The 19,743-nt window shown below is 50.4% G+C and overlaps 1 protein-coding gene across 1 annotated transcript in view; it reads right to left on the bottom strand.

Annotated features, from left to right (window-relative positions):
• LOC144938607 (dual specificity tyrosine-phosphorylation-regulated kinase 4-like) overlaps positions 1 to 19,743 on the bottom strand; it is a 95,128-nt gene that overhangs the window by 12,182 nt on the left and 63,203 nt on the right. The window contains exons 6-7 of the mRNA XM_078866595.1: positions 4,692 to 4,838; positions 3,445 to 3,583 (exon numbers count right to left, since the gene is read on the bottom strand). Of these exons, the coding sequence (XP_078722721.1) occupies positions 3,445 to 3,583; positions 4,692 to 4,838 (286 nt within the window). The remainder of the gene's footprint in view (positions 1 to 3,444; positions 3,584 to 4,691; positions 4,839 to 19,743) is intronic.

The raw sequence follows: 19,743 nt of genomic DNA, 5'->3' as shown, positions 1-19,743 counted from the left end.
GTGAAGAACCAGTGGTATCTACATCAACAAAACAGGAAAAACCTGTGGCACGTACAGAACGGGAAGAACCAGTGGCATCTACATCTACAGAACATGAAAAACCAGTGGAATCGACATCTACAGAACGTGAAGAACCAGTGGCATCTACAGAATGTGAAGAACCAGTGGTATCTACGTCTGCAGAACGTGAAGAACCAGTGGCATCTACATCTGCAGAAAATGTAGAACCATTTGCATCTACATCTGCAGAAAATGTATAACCATTTGCATCTACATCTACAGAACGTCAAGAACCAGTGGCATCTATATCTACAGAACGTGAAGAACCAGTGGCATCTACATCTACAGAACGTGACGGACCAGTGGCATCTACATCTGCGGAACGTGAAAAACTAGTGGCATCTACATCTACAGAACGTGAAGAACCAGTGGAATCTACATCTGCAGAACGTGAAGAACCAGTGGCATCTACATCTACAGAAAATGTAGAACCATTTGCATCCACATCTGCAAAACACGAAGAATGAGTGGCATCTACATCTGCAGAATGTGAAGAACCAGTGACATATACATCTGCAGATCGTGAAGAACCAGTGGGATCTAGATCTACAGAACCTGAAGAACCAGTGGTGGCTAAATCGGCAGAACATGAAGAACCAGTGGCATCTACATCTGCAGAACGTGAAGAACCAGTGACATCTACATCTGCAGAATGTGAAGAACCAGTGGAATCTACATCTGCAGAACGTGAAGAACCAGGGACATCTACATCCGCAGAACATGAAGAACCAGTGGCATCTACATCTGCAGAACATGAAGAACCAATGGCATCTACAAATGCAGAACGTGAAGAACCTGTGGCATCTACATCAACAGAATAGGAAAAACCAGTGGAATCGACATCTACAGAACGTGACAGACCAGTGGCATCTACATCTACAGAACGTGAAGAACCAGTGGTATCTATATCTGCAGAACGTGAAGAACCAGTGGCATCTACATCTGCAGAAAATGTAGAACCATTTGCATCTACATCTGCAGAACATGAAGAACGAATGGCATCTACATCTACAGAACATGAAGAACCAGTGGCATCTACATCTACAGAACGTGACAGACCAGTGGCATCTACATCTACAGAACGTGAAGAACCAGTGGCATCTACATGTACAGAACGTGAAGAACCAGTGGCATCTATATCTACAGAACGTGAAAAACCAGTGACATCTACATCTGCAGAACGTGAAGAACCTGTGGCATCTACATCAACAGAACAGGAAAAACCTGTGGCACCTACAGAATGGGAAGAACCAGTGGCATCTACATCTACAAAACATGAAAAACCAGTGGCATCTACATCTACAGAACGTGAAGAAACGAAACGACATATCTCGGACCGTGTTCGCGAACACAATGCAGATCTGAAACCCGGCAGAACCAATACCTCTGCCGTAGCTGACCATTGTTATAACGCTGTGGGCTCGCATGATATTGTTTTTTTCCGAGACCAAGGTACTCTGCAAACCTTCGGGCTACTATCAAAGGTTTGTTTATGAAGCCATCCAGATATATAAACATAGACATAACTTCAACCGAGAAGATGGATACAAATTGAGCAATTATTGGAAGGATGTTATTAACAAGGTAAAACCCTAACTGCTTTGTAGTGGTTATCGTCTATCATATCTGTCGGGTACTACTACTCTATTTTGTTCCCCTCCGCATCCCCAGATCTCACGGTCTCCCACTCCCAGCCCCGCCCACTTCCCTCCCCCCCAGCCTCGCATCCCTCTCCTGGTGTCCACGCAGAGCTTCCCCTCCCCCTACCCCAAACCCCCACCCCTCCCTCTCCCCCCTTGCTCCTCCCCCAATCTTGCCTGTGTAGTAGGTTCAAAGAGACTTGGATGACGTAGTCGGAGGCACACTTATTTATTAACCATTCCACTCTATACAGGCCAAGGTATACAACACTCGAAGGGGTATCGGCCCCTTCACCCGTCTAACAGGGAGATCCCACAATCTATCCCGGCTAGCCTACTCCCAGGTCCTCCACTACAGAGCTAGGGGAGGCTAGCTGACCCAGCTCTGGCCAAGCTGGGATTACGGCACCCTGAGTCCCCAGACCGGCTCTTACAAGAACATCGGCTCTGGGCTCTCGGGGCCATGCCACTGGCTTGCCCTGGTTGGTCCTTAGAAGGACGGCGATCCAGGGGAGTCCCAGGGCCTATCTAGCCGGTCTTCCTTCTTCACTGGTTTAAGCTAAACACTGAACCCCGAGCCCACCAGCTCACCGCCTTATATAGCAACTCCCCCACCGAGGGGTGGGGCCGTGGGGGATCACAGCGCCATTTCAGCCCCCCAGGCTAAACAATGCGGACGTGGATGTAAGCATCCTTCCATGTGCGGGCATAACCACCCCTGGTGTGTTTGTTCGCCCTCCCGTAACACCTCTACACCTGTATAACCTCTTACCACGGCAACTCTCTCTCCCACTTTAGCAAAAAAAATTATTGCTGTGGTTTTCCCACCTGATGATTGCTTGTGTTGCAATCGAAACGTCATGATTTAATTTATTTTATTTTATATCTACGTGACTTTACCAAAAGAACCAAAGAGTATGGATCCCTGCAGTCACAAAAACTTCAAATCTAGATCAGTGGTATCTACATCTACAGAACGTGAAAAACCAGTAACATCTACATCTGCAGAACGTGAAGAACCGTCTCACATTGACATGCTAATCTCTAATCTCGAGCAAAACAATGGCTTCTTCAGCACCGTAACCGTGGAGTTACATTATCAGATTGACATGCTAATCTCTAGCAATGCAATGGCCGAGGTTTACCTAGCTCTGCGATCTTACATTTATTTGCAAATACCATCTCTAGCCCCGCCCACTTACCCTTGGGTAGTACCCATCTCAAACCTTTATAACCTATGGCTGCAATAGCTCTCTCGCTATATTTCTTCCTGCCTCAGCAGTCCGCCGGCTGTATTTTTTAACCTGAAGACGATTGCTTGTGTTGCGATCGAAACGTCGTGATTTTTTAATATTTGATTTTTTCTATCTACGTGACTTTACCGAAAGACCCAAATAGTATGAAAAACCAGTGGCATTTACATCTGCAGAATATGAAGAACCAGTGACATCTACATCTGCAGAACTTGAATAATCAGTGGCATTTACATTGGCAGAACATTAAGAACCAGTGGAATCTACATCTGCAGAACGTGAAGAACCAGTGGCATTTAAATCTGCAGAGCGAGCATCAGCGCCCCAGCGTGTACTCACCCACACACACAAACACCCACATACACACACTCACACACAAACACCCACACACACAAGCACACGCACTCACACAGAGACACCCACACACAGACACCCACACACAGAGACACCCATACACACAGACACCCATACACAGCGTGCACTCCACTCACAGGCTTGATGTCTCCGTGTACGATGCCCCGGGACTTGGTGTGGGCCAAGAAGTGGAGGATGGACCTAGTGTACGACCTCACCGCGTCCTCGTAACTTTGCCACAGCGTCATCTCTCTGAGCACACAATGGAGTTTCGCCCTGCCATGCGGAGAGACAGCAACCACGTCAGTGACGTCAGCGACGACGTCAGCGACGACATCAGTGACAGCATCGGTTAGCGTCCTGCGCTGCAAACCTGGCGAAATGGGCTCGATTCCCGCTCATGGCCAACACCCAGTGATGATTATCTGAACCGGTCCTGGGCCTACCCTAGGTCGACTCAGCCTCAAATTAGTACCTGGTGCGATGTGTAAACATCGCCACTGGGGGAGACAAAGGCGGCCGCGCGTGGTGTTGACCACCCACCTCCTCGTGTGCCGTTCCGGCCTTGCCGCTACATCTGTTAAGGCTATATGGGGGATCTTTGATCTTTGTGTGCGTATGTTGAACTTCTGTCGCACCATATGTAGCCAACCGTGCTAATGTGTGGGTCTCTATTGGTGTCTGGGTGGGTGTCTATGTGGGTCCCAATGGGTCTCTGTGTCTAGTTGTCTGTGGATCTCTGTGTGTAAACGTATGCAGAACTTATTTTGCACCATACGTAGCCAACCGTACTAATGTATGGGTCTCTATGGGTGTCTCTGTGGTTTTATGGGTCTCTGTTAGTGTCTGTGGGTCTCTGGGTCTGGGTGTCTGTGGGTCTCTATGTTCGAATTTTGAACTTCTTTTGCACCATTTGTAGCCAACTGTGCTAATGTATGGGTATGGGTGTCTATGGGTCTGTATGGGTGGTGGTGGTGTTGTGGTGGTGGTGGTGTTGTGGTGGTGGTGGTGTTTGGTGGTGGGTGGTGGTGGATGGGTGGTGGGGGGTGGGTGTGGATGTGGTGATGGTGGGTGGTTGGGTGGGTGGTGTGGTGGGTGGGTGGTGGAGGGTGAGTTGGTGACTGAGTGGGTGGGTTGATGGGTGAGTGGTGGTGGTGAGTGAGTCAGTGAGTGGTGGTGAGTGGCGGTGAGTGGTGGTGAGTGAGTGGGTGAGTGGTGGTGAGTGAGTGAGTGGGTGGAGGTGGTGATGGTGAGTAAGTCGGTGGTGGTGGTGAATGAGTGGGTGATGATGAGTGAGTGAATTAGTGAGTGGGCGAGTGAGTGAGTGTTGGTGGCGAGTGAATGAGTGAGTGAGTGGTAGTAGCGGTACTGGTGGTGTGCGTACTTCAATAGCTCCATGACAAGGCATTTGTGTCCTCGAAAGTAGAAAGTCTCCAGGACCCTGGCTACGTTATAGTCTACGTTGCTACGGTCGCTCTGGAGCTCCATAGACATCTGCAGCTCCGTTCTCTGGTGCTTTTCTTCCCTGGAGCTGCGAGCGAGTGAGCGAGTGCACAAAACGAGAGAGAGACAGAGAGACAGATAGAGAGAAAGAGCGAAACAGAAAGAGACAGAGACATAAAGAAACAGAGATCAAGAGAGAGACAGAGAAAGAGACAGGGAGAGAGAGAGACAGACAGAGACAGAGAGTTTAGACTTTAATATACAAATGGCCACAATTATGCGGGCAGTGGGTTTGTGTGTGAAACATTGAGCAGTAGTAGTGGGTCTGTGTGTGTAACACTGAGTAGTAGTAGTGGGTCTGTGTGTGTAACACTGAGTAGTAGTGTAATGCGGGCGTAAACGGCCTCGCGGATACGACGTCACGGGGGGAGGGGTTAGGTCACGTGGGGGAGAGGGGTAAGCTCTTCAGGGCGGGAACCGGAAGAGAGTGTGGGAATAAAGACAGGGTGAGGCCACGCAGGGCAGAGGGTGGAGAGTGGCGAGATCGCCACGCGGTGAGACTCGGCACCGTCGGCCAGCGGTGACCAGGCACGGGTGGAACGGAGAGCAGCGGTGGAGCTGCAGCGAGAGCAGCTGGAAGACTGCACAAGGAAGCCTGCAGCGGAGCTGCATCGGAGTGGGGAAAGGCTACGGGAGCGACGGCAGCTGTCGAGCTGCCAAGCGGGGAGGCTCTGAGTGAGGGCCGTGTGGGACAAGTTGTAAGAACCCAAATAAAGGACAACGGAGACAGACACAGTGAAAGAGTCCTTTATTACACTGGTGTCAGAAGTGAAACGGCATGTCAAAACAGCTCAGAAGAAAGAATATTCCTGCGCCATCATCTGCTACATCATCCGACGACGACGACCTTCCTCAGGCGGTGGACCTGCCTGCGATGGAGGAGGAGATCCGTGCGGGAACGAGTACGGGTCCAGGAGTACAAGATGTCGCCGCGTCGGTGGACCCATCCGCGCCGGAGGACGCGGACTTACGATAGAGACAGATGGCGGCGCAGCTGGAGACCTTGAAAATCGTGCTGGCGCAACTGTGTGAGCTCGTCACGCCGAGGACGGCGTCGGGGAGGCCCGGTGGTGATCCGCAGGCCGCCGCCTTGCCTGCGCTGTCAGCGCCATCTGCCACGCGGCACGAAAACGCCATCTTGGGCGTGGCAGGGGAAGAACGGCGGGAAGCCGCCATCTTGCGCTCTCCGCGGCGGGGGGCCGCCATCTTGGACACGTTGCGATGCGACGCCATTTTGAATATGCCGTGTGATGAGTCATCTGCTGAGGACGGCGCAACAAGGAGTCGCAGTCGTCATCTGACAACCATTAAAGAATTCTCCATCGGTGGCGATTGGAGTGCTTTCGCCTGCAGATTTTTGGCGGCGGTGCGCTCCGCCAGGTGGACTGACGCAGAGGCATTGGAGGTTCTACCAACTCTTCTCGACGACGAGTCGGTACGATTCTTCCGTTCTATAAAGGCCGACAAAAAGAAAACGTTGAGAGGAGTTTTCGACGAGATGGCAGATGCATACAAGCCGCCGGATGATGCTCACCGCCGGTTTGTTCAACGCCAGCGAGCACCCGAGGAGTCGCCGGTGGCATACAGGGGTGCTGTCTTGGAGTTAGCCATGGCCGCATACCCGGAGACGGAGCCTGACCTACTCGAACCCCTCATTTTGGGAAAAATGCTCGAGCTAGCTGTCCCGGGATTTGGGGATCCCTATACCGGTGTGTGGCCACGAAAAGCTGACATCCCGGGCGGCCGCAAAATGTCTGGATGCCCAGTTTAACCTACGCCGCTGGAAGCAAGTCACGGCGTGGACGGGGGGGCCCATCATCGAGGGAGGTGCCGTGGGTTGGGATCCCAAGAAGGCGGTGTACGTTCCTGACGGGGGGGGGGGCCCGCAGGAGCTGACAGCCGCCTCTGCTCAGTGGTCGGCCCGCGGTGGACCGGGGCCGCGATCTGCGCCGCCGACGCGGGAGCGTCGGGATGGGGGGCCTGCGGCGCGGCGCAACGACATCGACTGCTTCCACTGCGGTCGTAAGGGCCATTACGCCAGGGACTGCTGGGCCCGTATCCCAGGTCCGCCCCAGCAGGAGGCCTCGACAGCAGACGTGCCGCGGAAGGATCCTCCAGGACAGGCAAGTCGGTGTGCACCAGACACCCGGCAAGGCTTGACACCTCATTCATCACCATTGTCGCGCGATCCGGGTGTTGTTAATAACGGGAGGCCATCGACTGGGCCATGTCGCTCGGTAACGCAGTGGCGTAAATTGGCACGGCGGGTCGTCGCGGCCGCTACTGGTTCGTCCACTGTACCTGGTTCTATACAGGGGGTTGACGTGCGCATTTTAGTGGACTCCGGGGCGTCCGCGACCATTATATCGGATGTAATTTTCCATCTGTTGGGCATCCCACCGGAGGCCGTGCGTCCGGTTTACGATTCCTGCGTTGCGGCGAACGGGGGTAGTATGGGCATTGTGGGCCAGGTGGACGCCAATATATCTATCGAGGGAGTGTCGGCCTCGGGAATTGTGTTAATTTCGAGGTCCCTTGCGGTTCCTTGTTTGTTGGGAACTGATTTTCTGGCCAAAATGCCCATTCTAATTAGAATTAATGAAAACTGTATCGAATTACCGGGGGGTTGTAAAATTACATTTCTGCCGTCGCCCTGGGGGCGACCTCCTCCGGTCGGCCAGGTGCAGGCGCTGTCCGAGGTATCTGTTGACATTCCACTGGGCTCACAGATGCTTATCCCCTTGCTGTATCGGAAACCTCTACCTGGTCGGGAGGGAGCAACTGGGGTTTTGTTATCGCCGTCCGCTACTATAACGGGCAGATCGGCGCTCGTAGGGGCACAAACTATTATTCGGCCGGACCAGCAGCCATTTTTGCAAGTGCTTAATGGGAGTACGGAAAATGTGTGTGTGCCGGCTGGAATGGTGGTGGCACACGCCACCACAGCGTTTACGCCCCAGGACTATCTGAGAGATGGTTGCCGGTGTTTCGGCCTATGCGGCCCCAGATAATCGCTGGATAGCCGAATTGTGCGGGGAAAATTCTTCCCTTTCCGGGGAGCAACGGTTCGCGCTTCGTGCGCTATTGTTGAATTATTCAGATGTGTTTAGCTCCGACGATCTGGACTTGGGACGCACCTCCTTGCTTTCTCATCATATTGACACTGGGGACGCTGCTCCTATTCGATTAAACTCGCATCGGATGAGTCCGGCGGAGCGAGATCATGTTCGAGGGGCAGTGGACGACATGTTGGCCGCGGACATAATTTCTCCATCTAATAGCCCATGGAGTGCGCCTGTTGTCTTGGTTAAGAAGAAAGATGGGAAATTGCGATTTTGTGTGGATTTTCGGAAATTGAATAAAGTGTTCGTGGCAGATGCGTACCCCCTGCCGCGTATGGACGATTCCCTCGATCCCTTGTCGGGGGCGAAGTTCTTTTCGACGCTGGATCTCTCTTCGGGATTCTGGCAGCTTCCCCTCGATGAGTCCTCGCGGGAAAAGACTGCTTTCCGTACGCCGCAGGGGTTATTCCAATTTAATTGTCTTCTGATGGGATTGAATGCTGCCCCCGCCACATTTCAGAGGTTGATGGAACTGGTATTGACGGGGTTGCAGTGGGAGACATGTCTGATATATTTAGACGACATTATCGTCTTCAGCCGCACATTTGATGAACATTTACTGAGGTTGGAGGCGGTGTTCGCCAGGATGCGGTCCGCAAAATTGAAATTTAAACCTAAGAAATGTCACCTACTGCAACGGTCCGTGCGCTATTTGGGACATATCGTTAGTGCGGACGGGGTTGCCACGGATCCGGACAAGACGGCGTGCGTCCGTGACTGGCCAACCCCGGCCACGGTGGGGGATGTGCGTCGGTTTTTGTGGTTTGCCTCATATTATCGTAGGTTTGTTCCAAATTTTGCAACGATCGCGAGGCCTCTGCACCTCCTTACGGATAAAGGACGGAAATTTGCTTGGGGACCGCCAGAAGAGGCGGCGTTTCAAGGCCTGCGCTATCGGTTGGCTACGGCGCCGACGTTGGATTATCCAGATTTTGATCACCCCTTCATTCTGGATACGGACGCGAGTGACACGGGCATTGGGGCCGTGTTGTCTCAGTCCAAAGGCGGTGTGGAGCGTGTGGTGGCGTACGGTAGCCGGGTTTTGTCTCCCGCAGAAACCCGCTACTGCGTCACTTGCTGAGAACTTTTGGCTATTGTTTACTTTCTCCGCCAATTTCGACCGTATCTCTACGGCCGTTCGTTCATTGTGCGCACGGATCATGCGGCCTTGCAGTATGCCCTGAAGGTGGACCAACCATCCGGCCAGCTGGCGCGGTGGTTGGACAGGCTGCAAGAATTTTCCTTCCAAATTCATCATCGGAAGGGGGTGCGTCACGCGAATGCGGACGCGCTCTCTAGGTTGCCGCAGCGATTCCCTTGCGCGTGCGTGTCCGGGACGCATAGGTGTGCGCCGATCCAGCATCCCCCTCAGCCTGTTGCGTTGGCGGTCGAGATGCCTGAGGCTCCAATGGGGCCGGGACCGGCTGATGAGGTTTTGAATCTTCCAAGGGCTGTGTGGATTCGTGAACAAATGCTGGACGATTCATTGGGGACCCTGCGGAGTCAGGCTGCGAAGGAGAGTGGGGGACCGGGTTCTGGGGGAACGCCGGAAACCGCTCTCCGCGATGGTCTGCTGATGTGGAGGGAAGGGTTATAGGAACGCTGGCGTCTTGTTGTACTGGATTCCTTGCGGTACGAATTGATTAGGACTCTGCATTGCGACACGCTCTTACATCTGGGGGTGCAGAAGACCCTATTGACATTGCAACGAGATTACTTTTGGCACGGCATGACAACGGATGTCGTCGGGCACGTTCACGCGAGTCCCGATTGTGCCCGGCGGAAGCCGCCTAAACACCCTTATGTGCCGCCGATACAGTCTATTCAGGTGTCTCGAGTTAATGAGCTGGTGGCGTTAGATATTTTGGGACCCTTCCCGCCATCCGCTAAAGGTAATAAATACTTGCTAGTTGGGGTGGAGTACCTCTCCCGCTGGCCGATGGCCTAGCCCTTGCCCGACCAGTCGGCGGCGTCCATTACAGCATTACAGACGCCTTTCTATTCGGGTACGTTATGGACAAGGGGGCGCCGGAGAGGCTCCTCACAGATCAGGGCCGAAATTTTTCTTCTAAATTGTTGGGGGAAGTGTGCGCGGCTCTGGGAACTAAAAAGATACGGACATCTCCCTACCACCCGCAGACGGATGGTATGGTCGAACAGCATGTCCGCCATGCTGTGTCACACGGTGAGTGAAAAACAAGCAGATTGGCATTTGCTTATCCCTGGGGTACTCTCGGCATACCGGATGACGCCGCATGCATCTACAGGATATTCGCCGTTTTTACTTATGTACGGTCGCGAAAACGTGCCGCCGATGGATGTGAAGTTGGGAACAGGAGTGAGGGGACCTATTAAGCCTCTTCCTGATTACATTCAGGACACCGTTCGCCGTGTCACTGAGGCGCGGGAAGGGGCCCGCATGGCTACGGCTAAAGCCCAGGCCCGGAACGAACGGTGCGCTCGACGCTCGAAGGGGAAGTGCCCCTGGAAGGTGGGGGACATGGCCTGGCTGCATTGCCCACAGGTGCGGCCAGGGACCTCCCCTAAATTACATAAACCATGGCAAGGGCCTGTTCGCCTCATTGAGGTTCCCAACCCACAGTCTGCACGCGTTCGGTTTGGATCTCGGCGTTGGTACGTTCACACGTCTCGCTTGAAACCATATGTGGCCCCTCGAACGGATGCGTCATCTCCTGATGTTGCCTTGCCGGGGTCTGTTGCTGCCGACGCACCCTTGCCTGTGCCTGTTGACCCTGCAAGAGCGCCTGTCATGCCTTTTACAGACAAGCCGGCCGTGACACTGCAGGAGACAGGGGACTCTGCTCGGGGTGTGCCTACCACGGCTGCGGGGACACCGAGCCCCGCCGCCCTTCCGACCCCGCCGCAGACACGATTGTGGGACACCCCGGACTCTGGCCCTTCAGGGATACGGGACCGTGATGTTGGCAGGCCTCCAATAGCGACAGGAAGGCTTGATCCTGTCGCTCTTAAAACCCCGTCGCGTTCCCGGTCTGCAGGGGGGTCGCCGCCCGCGGTCTAAGTCCCTTACGTTTCATGATTTATACTGTTCGTGTTCTTGTTGTTATTGTTATATTTATTGTATGCTTCGTTGTCCTCGCATGTATGATGGTTGTTGGTCGCACGCATTACTTGTTGTTGTTATTGTTCAGCCAAGGACGGCTGGAATTTTCTCCACGGGGGAGGGTGGTGTAATGCGGGCGTAAACGGCCTCACGGATATGACGTCACGGGGGGAGGGGTTAGGTCACGTGGGGGAGAGGGGTAAGCTCTTAAGGGCGGGAAACGGAAGAGACGGGAGGAGAGTGTGGGAATAAAGACAGGGTGAGGCCACGCAGGGCAGAGGGTGGAGAGTGGCGAGATCGCCACGCGGTGAGACTCGGCACCGTCGGCCAGCAGTGACCGGGCACGGGTAGAACGGAGAGCAGCGGTGGAGCTGCAGCGAGAGCAGCTGGAAGACTGCACAAGGAAGCCTGCAGCGGAGCTGCATCGGAGTGGGAAAAGGCTACAGGAGCGACGGCAGCTGTCGAGCTGCCAAGCGGGGAGGCTCTGAGTAGTAGTAGTGGGTCTGTGTGTGTAACACTGAGTAGTAGTAGTGGGTCTGTGTGTGTAACACTGAGTAGTAGTAGTGGGTCAGTGTGTGTAACACTGAGCAGTAGTAGTGGGTCTGTGTGTGTAACACTGAGTAGTAGTGGGTCTGTGTGTGAAACACTGAGCAGTAGTAGTGGGTCTGTGTGCTTAACACTGAGTAGTAGTGGGTCTGTGTGTGTAACACTGAGTAGTAGTAGTGGGTCTGTGTGTGTAACACTGAGTAGTAGTAGTGGGTCTGTGTGTGTAACACTGAGTAGTAGTAGCGGGTCTGTGTGTGTAACACTGAGTAGTAGTAGTGGGTCTGTGTGTGTAACACTGAGTAGTAGTAGTGGGTCTGTGTGTGTAACACTGAGTAGTAGTAGTGGGTCTGTGTGTGTAACACTGAGTAGTAGTAGTGGGTCTGTGTGTGTAACACTGAGTAGTAGTGGGTCTGTGTGTGAAACACTGAGCAGTAGTAGTGGGTCTGTGTGCTTAACACTGAGTAGTAGTGGGTCTGTGTGTGTAACACTGAGTAGTAGTAGTGGGTCTGTGTGTGTAACACTGAGTAGTAGTGGGTCTGTGTGTGTAACACTGAGTAGTAGTAGTGGGTCTGTGTGTGTAACACTGAGTAGTAGTAGTGGGTCTGTGTGTGTAACACTGAGTAGTAGTAGTGGGTTTGTGTGTGTAACACTAAGTAGTAGTAGTAGGTCTGTGTGTGTAACACTGAGTAGTAGTAGTGGGTCTGTGTGTGTAACACTGAGTAGTAGTGGGTCTGTGTGTGAAACACTGAGCAGTAGTAGTGGGTCTGTGTGCTTAAACACTGAGTAGTATTGGGTCTGTGTGTGTAACACTGAGTAGTAGTAGTGGGTCTGTGTGTGTAACACTGAGTAGTAGTAGTGGGTCTGTGTGTGTAACACTGAGCAGTAGTAGTGGGTCTGTGTGCATAACACTGAATAGTAGTAGTGGGTCTGTGTGTGTAACACTGAGTAGTAGTAGTGGGTCAGTGTGTGTAACACTGAGCAGTAGTAGTGGGTCTGTGTGTGTAACACTGAGTAGTAGTGGGTCTGTGTGTGAAACACTGAGCAGTAGTAGTGGGTCTGTGTGCTTAACACTGAGTAGTAGTGGGTCTGTGTGTGTAACACTGAGTAGTAGTAGTGGGTCTGTGTGTGTAACACTGAGTAGTAGTAGTGGGTCTGTGTGTGTAACACTGAGTAGTAGTAGTGGGTCTGTGTGTGTAACACTGAGTAGTAGTAGCGGGTCTGTGTGTGTAACACTGAGTAGTAGTAGTGGGTCTGTGTGTGTAACACTGAGTAGTAGTAGTGGGTCTGTGTGTGTAACACTGAGTAGTAGTAGTGGGTCTGTGTGTGTAACACTGAGTAGTAGTAGTGGGTCTGTGTGTGTAACACTGAGTAGTAGTGGGTCTGTGTGTGAAACACTGAGCAGTAGTAGTGGGTCTGTGTGCTTAACACTGAGTAGTAGTGGGTCTGTGTGTGTAACACTGAGTAGTAGTAGTGGGTCTGTGTGTGTAACACTGAGTAGTAGTGGGTCTGTGTGTGTAACACTGAGTAGTAGTAGTGGGTCTGTGTGTGTAACACTGAGTAGTAGTAGTGGGTCTGTGTGTGTAACACTGAGTAGTAGTAGTGGGTTTGTGTGTGTAACACTAAGTAGTAGTAGTAGGTCTGTGTGTGTAACACTGAGTAGTAGTAGTGGGTCTGTGTGTGTAACACTGAGTAGTAGTGGGTCTGTGTGTGAAACACTGAGCAGTAGTAGTGGGTCTGTGTGCTTAAACACTGAGTAGTATTGGGTCTGTGTGTGTAACACTGAGTAGTAGTAGTGGGTCTGTGTGTGTAACACTGAGTAGTAGTAGTGGGTCTGTGTGTGTAACACTGAGCAGTAGTAGTGGGTCTGTGTGCATAACACTGAATAGTAGTAGTGGGTCTGTGTGTGTAACACTGAGCAGTAGTATTGGGTCTGTGTGTGTAACACTGAGTAGTAGTAGTGGGTCTGTGTGTGTAACACTGAGTAGTAGTAGTGGGTCTGTGTGTGTAACACTGAGTAGTAGTAGTGGGTCTGTGTGTGTAACACTGAGCAGTAGTAGTGGGTCTGTGTGCATAACACTGAGTAGTAGTAGTGGGTCTGTGTGTGTAACACTGAGTAGTAGTAGTGGGTCTGTGTGTGTAACACTGAGTAGTAGTAGTGGGTCTGTGTGTAACACTGAGTAGTAGTAGTGGGTCTGTGTGTGTAACACTGAGCAGAAGAAGTGGGTCTGTGTGCTTAACACTGAGTAGTAGTGGGTCTGTGTGTGTAACACTGAGTAGTAGTAGTGGGTCAGTGTGTGTAACACTGAGCAGTAGTAGTGGGTCTGTGTGTGTAACACTGAGTAGTAGTGGGTCTGTGTGTGAAACACTGAGCAGTAGTAGTGGGTCTGTGTGCTTAACACTGAGTAGTAGTGGGTCTGTGTGTGTAACACTGAGTAGTAGTAGTGGGTCAGTGTGTCTAACACTGAGCAGTAGTAGTGGGTCTGTGTGTGTAACACTGAGTAGTAGTGGGTCTGTGTGTGTAACACTGAGTAGTCGTCGTGGGTCTGTGTGTGTAACACTGAGAAGTAGTAGTGGGTCTGTGTGTGTAACACTGAGTAGTAGTAGTGGGTCTGTGTGTGTAACACTGAGTAGTAGTGGGTCTGTGTGTGAAACACTGAGTAGTAGTAGTGGGTCTGTGTGTGTAACACTGAGTAGTAGTGGGTCTGTGTGTGTGTAACACTGAGTAGTAGTAGTGGATCTGTTTGTGTAACACTGAGTAGTAGTAGTGGGTCTGTGTGCGTAACACTGAGTAGTAGTAGTGGATCTGTGTGTGTAACACTGAGTAGTAGTGGGTCTGTGTGTGTAACACTGAGTAGTAGTAGTGGATCTGTGTGTGTAACACTGAGTAGTAGTAGCGGGTCTGTGTGTGTAACACTGAGTAGTAGTAGCGGGTCTGTGTGTGTAACACTGAGTAGTAGTAGTGGGTCTGTGTGTGTAACACTGAGCAGTAGTAGTGGGTCTGTGTGTGTAACACTGAGTAGTAGTAGTGGGTCTGTGTGTGTAACACTGAGTAGTAGTAGTGGGTCTGTGTGTGTAACACTTAGTAGTGGGTCTGTGTGTGAAACACTGAGCAGTAGTAGTGGGTCTGTGTGCTTAACACTGAGTAGTAGTGGGTCTGTGTGTGTAACACTGAGCAGTAGTAGTGGGTCTGTGTGTGTAACACTGAGTAGTAGTAGTGGGTCTGTGAGTGTAACACTGAGTAGTCGTCGTGGGTCTGTGTGTGTAACACTGAGCAGTAGTAGTGGGTCTGTGTGTGTAACACTGAGTAGTAGTGGGTCTGTGTGTGTAACACTGAGCAGTAGTATTGGGTCTGTGTGTGTAACACTGAGTAGTAGTAGTGGGTCTGTGTGTGTAACACTGAGTAGTAGTAGTGGGTCTGTGTGTGTAACACTGAGTAGTAGTAGTGGGTCTGTGTGTGTAATACTGAGCAGTAGTAGTGAGTCTGTGTGCATAACACTGAATAGTAGTAGTGGGTATGTGTGTGTAACACTGAGTAGTAGTAGTGGGTCTGTGTGTGTAACACTGAGTAGTAGTAGTGGGTCTGTGTGTGTAACACTGAGTAGTAGTAGTGGGTCTGTGTGTGTAACACTGAGTAGTAGTAGTGGGTCTGTGTGTAACACTGAGTAGGAGTAGTGGGTCTGTGTGTGTAAGACTGAGTAGTAGTAGTGGGTCTGTGTGTGTAACACTGAGTAGTAGTAGTGGGTCTGTGTGTGTAACACTGAGCAGTAGTAGTGGGTCTGTGTGCATAACACTGAATAGTAGTAGTGGGTATGTGTGTGTAACACTGAGTAGTAGTAGTGGGTCTGTGTGTGTAACACTGAGTAGTCGTCGTGGGTCTGTGTGTGTAACACTGAGTAGTAGTAGTGGGTCTGTGTGTGTAACACTGAGTAGTAGTAGTGGGTCTGTGTGTGTAACACTGAGCAGTAGTAGTGGGTCTGTGTGCATAACACTGAATAGTAGTAGTGGGTATGTGTGTGTAACACTGAGTAGTAGTGGGTCTGTGTGTGTAACACTGAGTAGTAGTAGTGGGTCTGTGTGTGTAACACTGAGTAGTAGTAGTGGGTCTGTGTGTGTAACACTGAGTAGTAGTAGTGGGTCTGTGTGTAACACTGAGTAGTAGTAGTGGGTCTGTGTGTGTAAGACTGAGTAGTAGTAGTGGGTCTGTGTGTGTAACACTGAGTAGTAGCAGTGGGTCTGTGTGTGTAACACTGAGTAGTAGCAGTGGGTCTGTGTGTGTAACACTGAGTAGTAGTAGTGGGTCTGTGTGTGTAACACTGAGTAGTAGTGGGTCTGTGTGTGTAACACTGAGTAGTAGTAGTGGGTCTGTGTGTGAAACACTGAGTAGTAGTAGTGGGTCTGTGTGTGTAACACTGAGTAGTAGTGGGTCTGTGTGTGTAACACTGAGCAGTAGTAGTGGGTCTGTGTGTGAAACACTGAGTAGTAGTAGTGGATCTGTTTGTGTAACACTGAGTAGTAGTAGTGGGTCTGTGTGCGTAACACTGAGTAGTAGTAGTGGATCTGTGTGTGTAACACTGAGTAGTAGTGGGTCTGTGTGTGTAACACTGAGTAGTAGTAGTGGATCTGTGTGTGTAACACTGAGTAGTAGTAGCGGGTCTGTGTGTGTAACACTGAGTACTAGTAGCGGGTCTGTGTGTGTAACACTGAGTAGTAGTAGTGGGTCTGTGTGTGTAACACTGAGCAGTAGTAGTGGGTCTGTGTGTGTAACACTGAGTAGTAGTAGTGGGTCTGTGTGTGTAACACTGAGTAGTAGTAGTGGGTCTGTGTGTGTAACACTGAGTAGTAGTAGTGGGTCTGTGTGTGTAACACTTAGTAGTGGGTCTGTGTGTGAAACACTGAGCAGTAGTAGTGGGTCTGTGTGCTTAACACTGAGTAGTAGTGGGTCTGTGTGTGTAACACTGAGCAGTAGTAGTGGGTCTGTGTGTGTAACACTGAGTAATAGTAGTGGGTCTGTGAGTGTAACACTGAGTAGTCGTCGTGGTTCTGTGTGTGTAACACTGAGCAGTAGTAGTGGGTCTGTGTGTAACACTGAGTAGTAGTGGGTCTGTGTGTGTAACACTGAGCAGTAGTAATGGGTCTGTGTGTGTAACACTGAGTAGTAGTAGTGGGTCTGTGTGTGTAACACTGAGTAGTAGTAGTGGGTCTGTGTGTGTAACACTGAGTAGTAGTAGTGGCTCTGTGTGTGTAATACTGAGCAGTAGTAGTGAGTCTGTGTGCATAACACTGAATAGTAGTAGTGGGTATGTGTGTGTAACACTGAGTAGTAGTAGTGGGTCTGTGTGTTTAACACTGAGTAGTAGTAGTGGGTCTGTGTGTGTAACACTGAGTAGTAGTAGTGGGTCTGTGTGTGTAACACTGAGTAGTAGTAGTGGGTCTGTGTGTAACACTGAGTAGTAGTAGTGGGTCTGTGTGTGTAAGACTGAGTAGTAGTAGTGGGTCTGTGTGTGTAACACTGAGTAGTAGTAGTGGGTCTGTGTGTGTAACACTGAGCAGTAGTAGTGGGTCTGTGTGCATAACACTGAATAGTAGTAGTGGGTATGTGTGTGTAACACTGAGTAGTAGTAGTGGGTCTGTGTGTGTAACACTGAGTAGTCGTCGTGGGTCTGTGTGTGTAACACTGAGTAGTAGTAGTGGGTCTGTGTGTGTAACACTGAGTAGTAGTAGTGGGTCTGTGTGTGTAACACTGAGCAGTAGTAGTGGGTCTGTGTGCATAACACTGAATAGTAGTAGTGTGTATGTGTGTGTAACACTGAGTAGTAGTGGGTCTGTGTGTGTAACACTGAGTAGTAGTAGTGGGTCTGTGTGTGTAACACTGAGTAGTAGTAGTGGGTCTGTGTGTGTAACACTGAGTAGTAGTAGTGGGTCTGTGTGTGTAACACTGAGTAGTAGTAGTGGGTCTGTGTGTCTAACACTGAGTAGTAGTAGTGGGTCTGTGTGTGTAACACTGAGTAGTAGTAGTGGGTCTGTGTGTGTAACACTGAGTAGTAGTAGCGGGTCTGTGTGTGTAACACTGAGTAGTAGTAGCGGGTCTGTGTGTGTAACACTGAGTAGTAGTAGCGGGTCTGTGTGTCTAACACTGAGTAGTAGTAGTGGGTCTGTGTGTGTAACACTGAGTAGTAGTAGTGGGTCTGTGTGTGTAACACTGAGTAGTTGTCGTGGGTCTGTGTGTGTAACACTGAGCAGTAGTAGTAGGTCTGTGTGTGTAACACTGAGTAGTAGTGGGTTTGTGTGTGTAACACTGAGCAGTAGTATTGGGTCTGTGTGGGTAACACTGAGTAGTAGTAGTGGGTCTGTGTGTGTAACACTGAGTAGTAGTAGTGGGTCTGTGTGTGTAACACTGAGTAGTAGTAGTGGGTCTGTGTGTGTAACACTGAGTAGTAGTAGTGGGTCTGTGTGTGTAACACTGAGTAGTAGTAGTGGGTCTGTGTGTGTAACACTGAGTAGTAGTAGTGGGTCTGTGTGTAACACTGAGTAGTAGTAGTGGGTCTGTGTGTAACACTGAGTAGTAGTAGTGGGTCTGTGTGTGTAACACTGAGTAGTAGTAGTGGGTCTGTGTGCGTAACACTGAGTAGTAGTAGTGGATCTGTGTGTGTAACACTGAGTAGTAGTGGGTCTGTGTGTGTAACACTGAGTAGTAGTAGTGGATCTGTGTGTGTAACACTGAGTAGTAGTAGCGGGTCTGTGTGTGTAACACTGAGTACTAGTAGCGGGTCTGTGTGTGTAACACTGAGTAGTAGTAGTGGGTCTGTGTGTGTAACACTGAGCAGTAGTAGTGGGTCTGTGTGTGTAACACTGAGTAGTAGTAGTGGGTCTGTGTGTGTAACACTGAGTAGTAGTAGTGGGTCTGTGTGTGTAACACTGAGTAGTAGTAGTGGGTCTGTGTGTGTAACACTTAGTAGTGGGTCTGTGTGTGAAACACTGAGCAGTAGTAGTGGGTCTGTGTGCTTAACACTGAGTAGTAGTGGGTCTGTGTGTGTAACACTGAGCAGTAGTAGTGGGTCTGTGTGTGTAACACTGAGTAATAGTAGTGGGTCTGTGAGTGTAACACTGAGTAGTCGTCGTGGTTCTGTGTGTGTAACACTGAGCAGTAGTAGTGGGTCTGTGTGTAACACTGAGTAGTAGTGGGTCTGTGTGTGTAACACTGAGCAGTAGTAATGGGTCTGTGTGTGTAACACTGAGTAGTAGTAGTGGGTCTGTGTGTAACACTGAGTAGTAGTAGTGGGTCTGTGTGTAACACTGAGTAGTAGTAGTGGGTCTGTGTGTGTAACACTGAGTAGTAGTAGTGGGTCTGTGTGCGTAACACTGAGTAGTAGTAGTGGATCTGTGTGTGTAACACTGAGTAGTAGTGGGTCTGTGTGTGTAACACTGAGTAGTAGTAGTGGATCTGTGTGTGTAACACTGAGTAGTAGTAGCGGGTCTGTGTGTGTAACACTGAGTACTAGTAGCGGGTCTGTGTGTGTAACACTGAGTAGTAGTAGTGGGTCTGTGTGTGTAACACTGAGCAGTAGTAGTGGGTCTGTGTGTGTAACACTGAGTAGTAGTAGTGGGTCTGTGTGTGTAACACTGAGTAGTAGTAGTGGGTCTGTGTGTGTAACACTGAGTAGTAGTAGTGGGTCTGTGTGTGTAACACTTAGTAGTGGGTCTGTGTGTGAAACACTGAGCAGTAGTAGTGGGTCTGTGTGCTTAACACTGAGTAGTAGTGGGTCTGTGTGTGTAACACTGAGCAGTAGTAGTGGGTCTGTGTGTGTAACACTGAGTAATAGTAGTGGGTCTGTGAGTGTAACACTGAGTAGTCGTCGTGGTTCTGTGTGTGTAACACTGAGCAGTAGTAGTGGGTCTGTGTGTAACACTGAGTAGTAGTGGGTCTGTGTGTGTAACACTGAGCAGTAGTAATGGGTCTGTGTGTGTAACACTGAGTAGTAGTAGTGGGTCTGTGTGTGTAACACTGAGTAGTAGTAGTGGGTCTGTGTGTGTAACACTGAGTAGTAGTAGTGGCTCTGTGTGTGTAATACTGAGCAGTAGTAGTGAGTCTGTGTGCATAACACTGAATAGTAGTAGTGGGTATGTGTGTGTAACACTGAGTAGTAGTAGTGGGTCTGTGTGTTTAACACTGAGTAGTAGTAGTG

This window comes from Lampetra fluviatilis, chromosome 22, assembly GCF_964198595.1.
Source record: "Lampetra fluviatilis chromosome 22, kcLamFluv1.1, whole genome shotgun sequence".
NCBI lineage: Eukaryota > Metazoa > Chordata > Hyperoartia > Petromyzontiformes > Petromyzontidae > Lampetra > Lampetra fluviatilis.
This window is presented reverse-complemented; position numbering and strand designations above follow the sequence as displayed.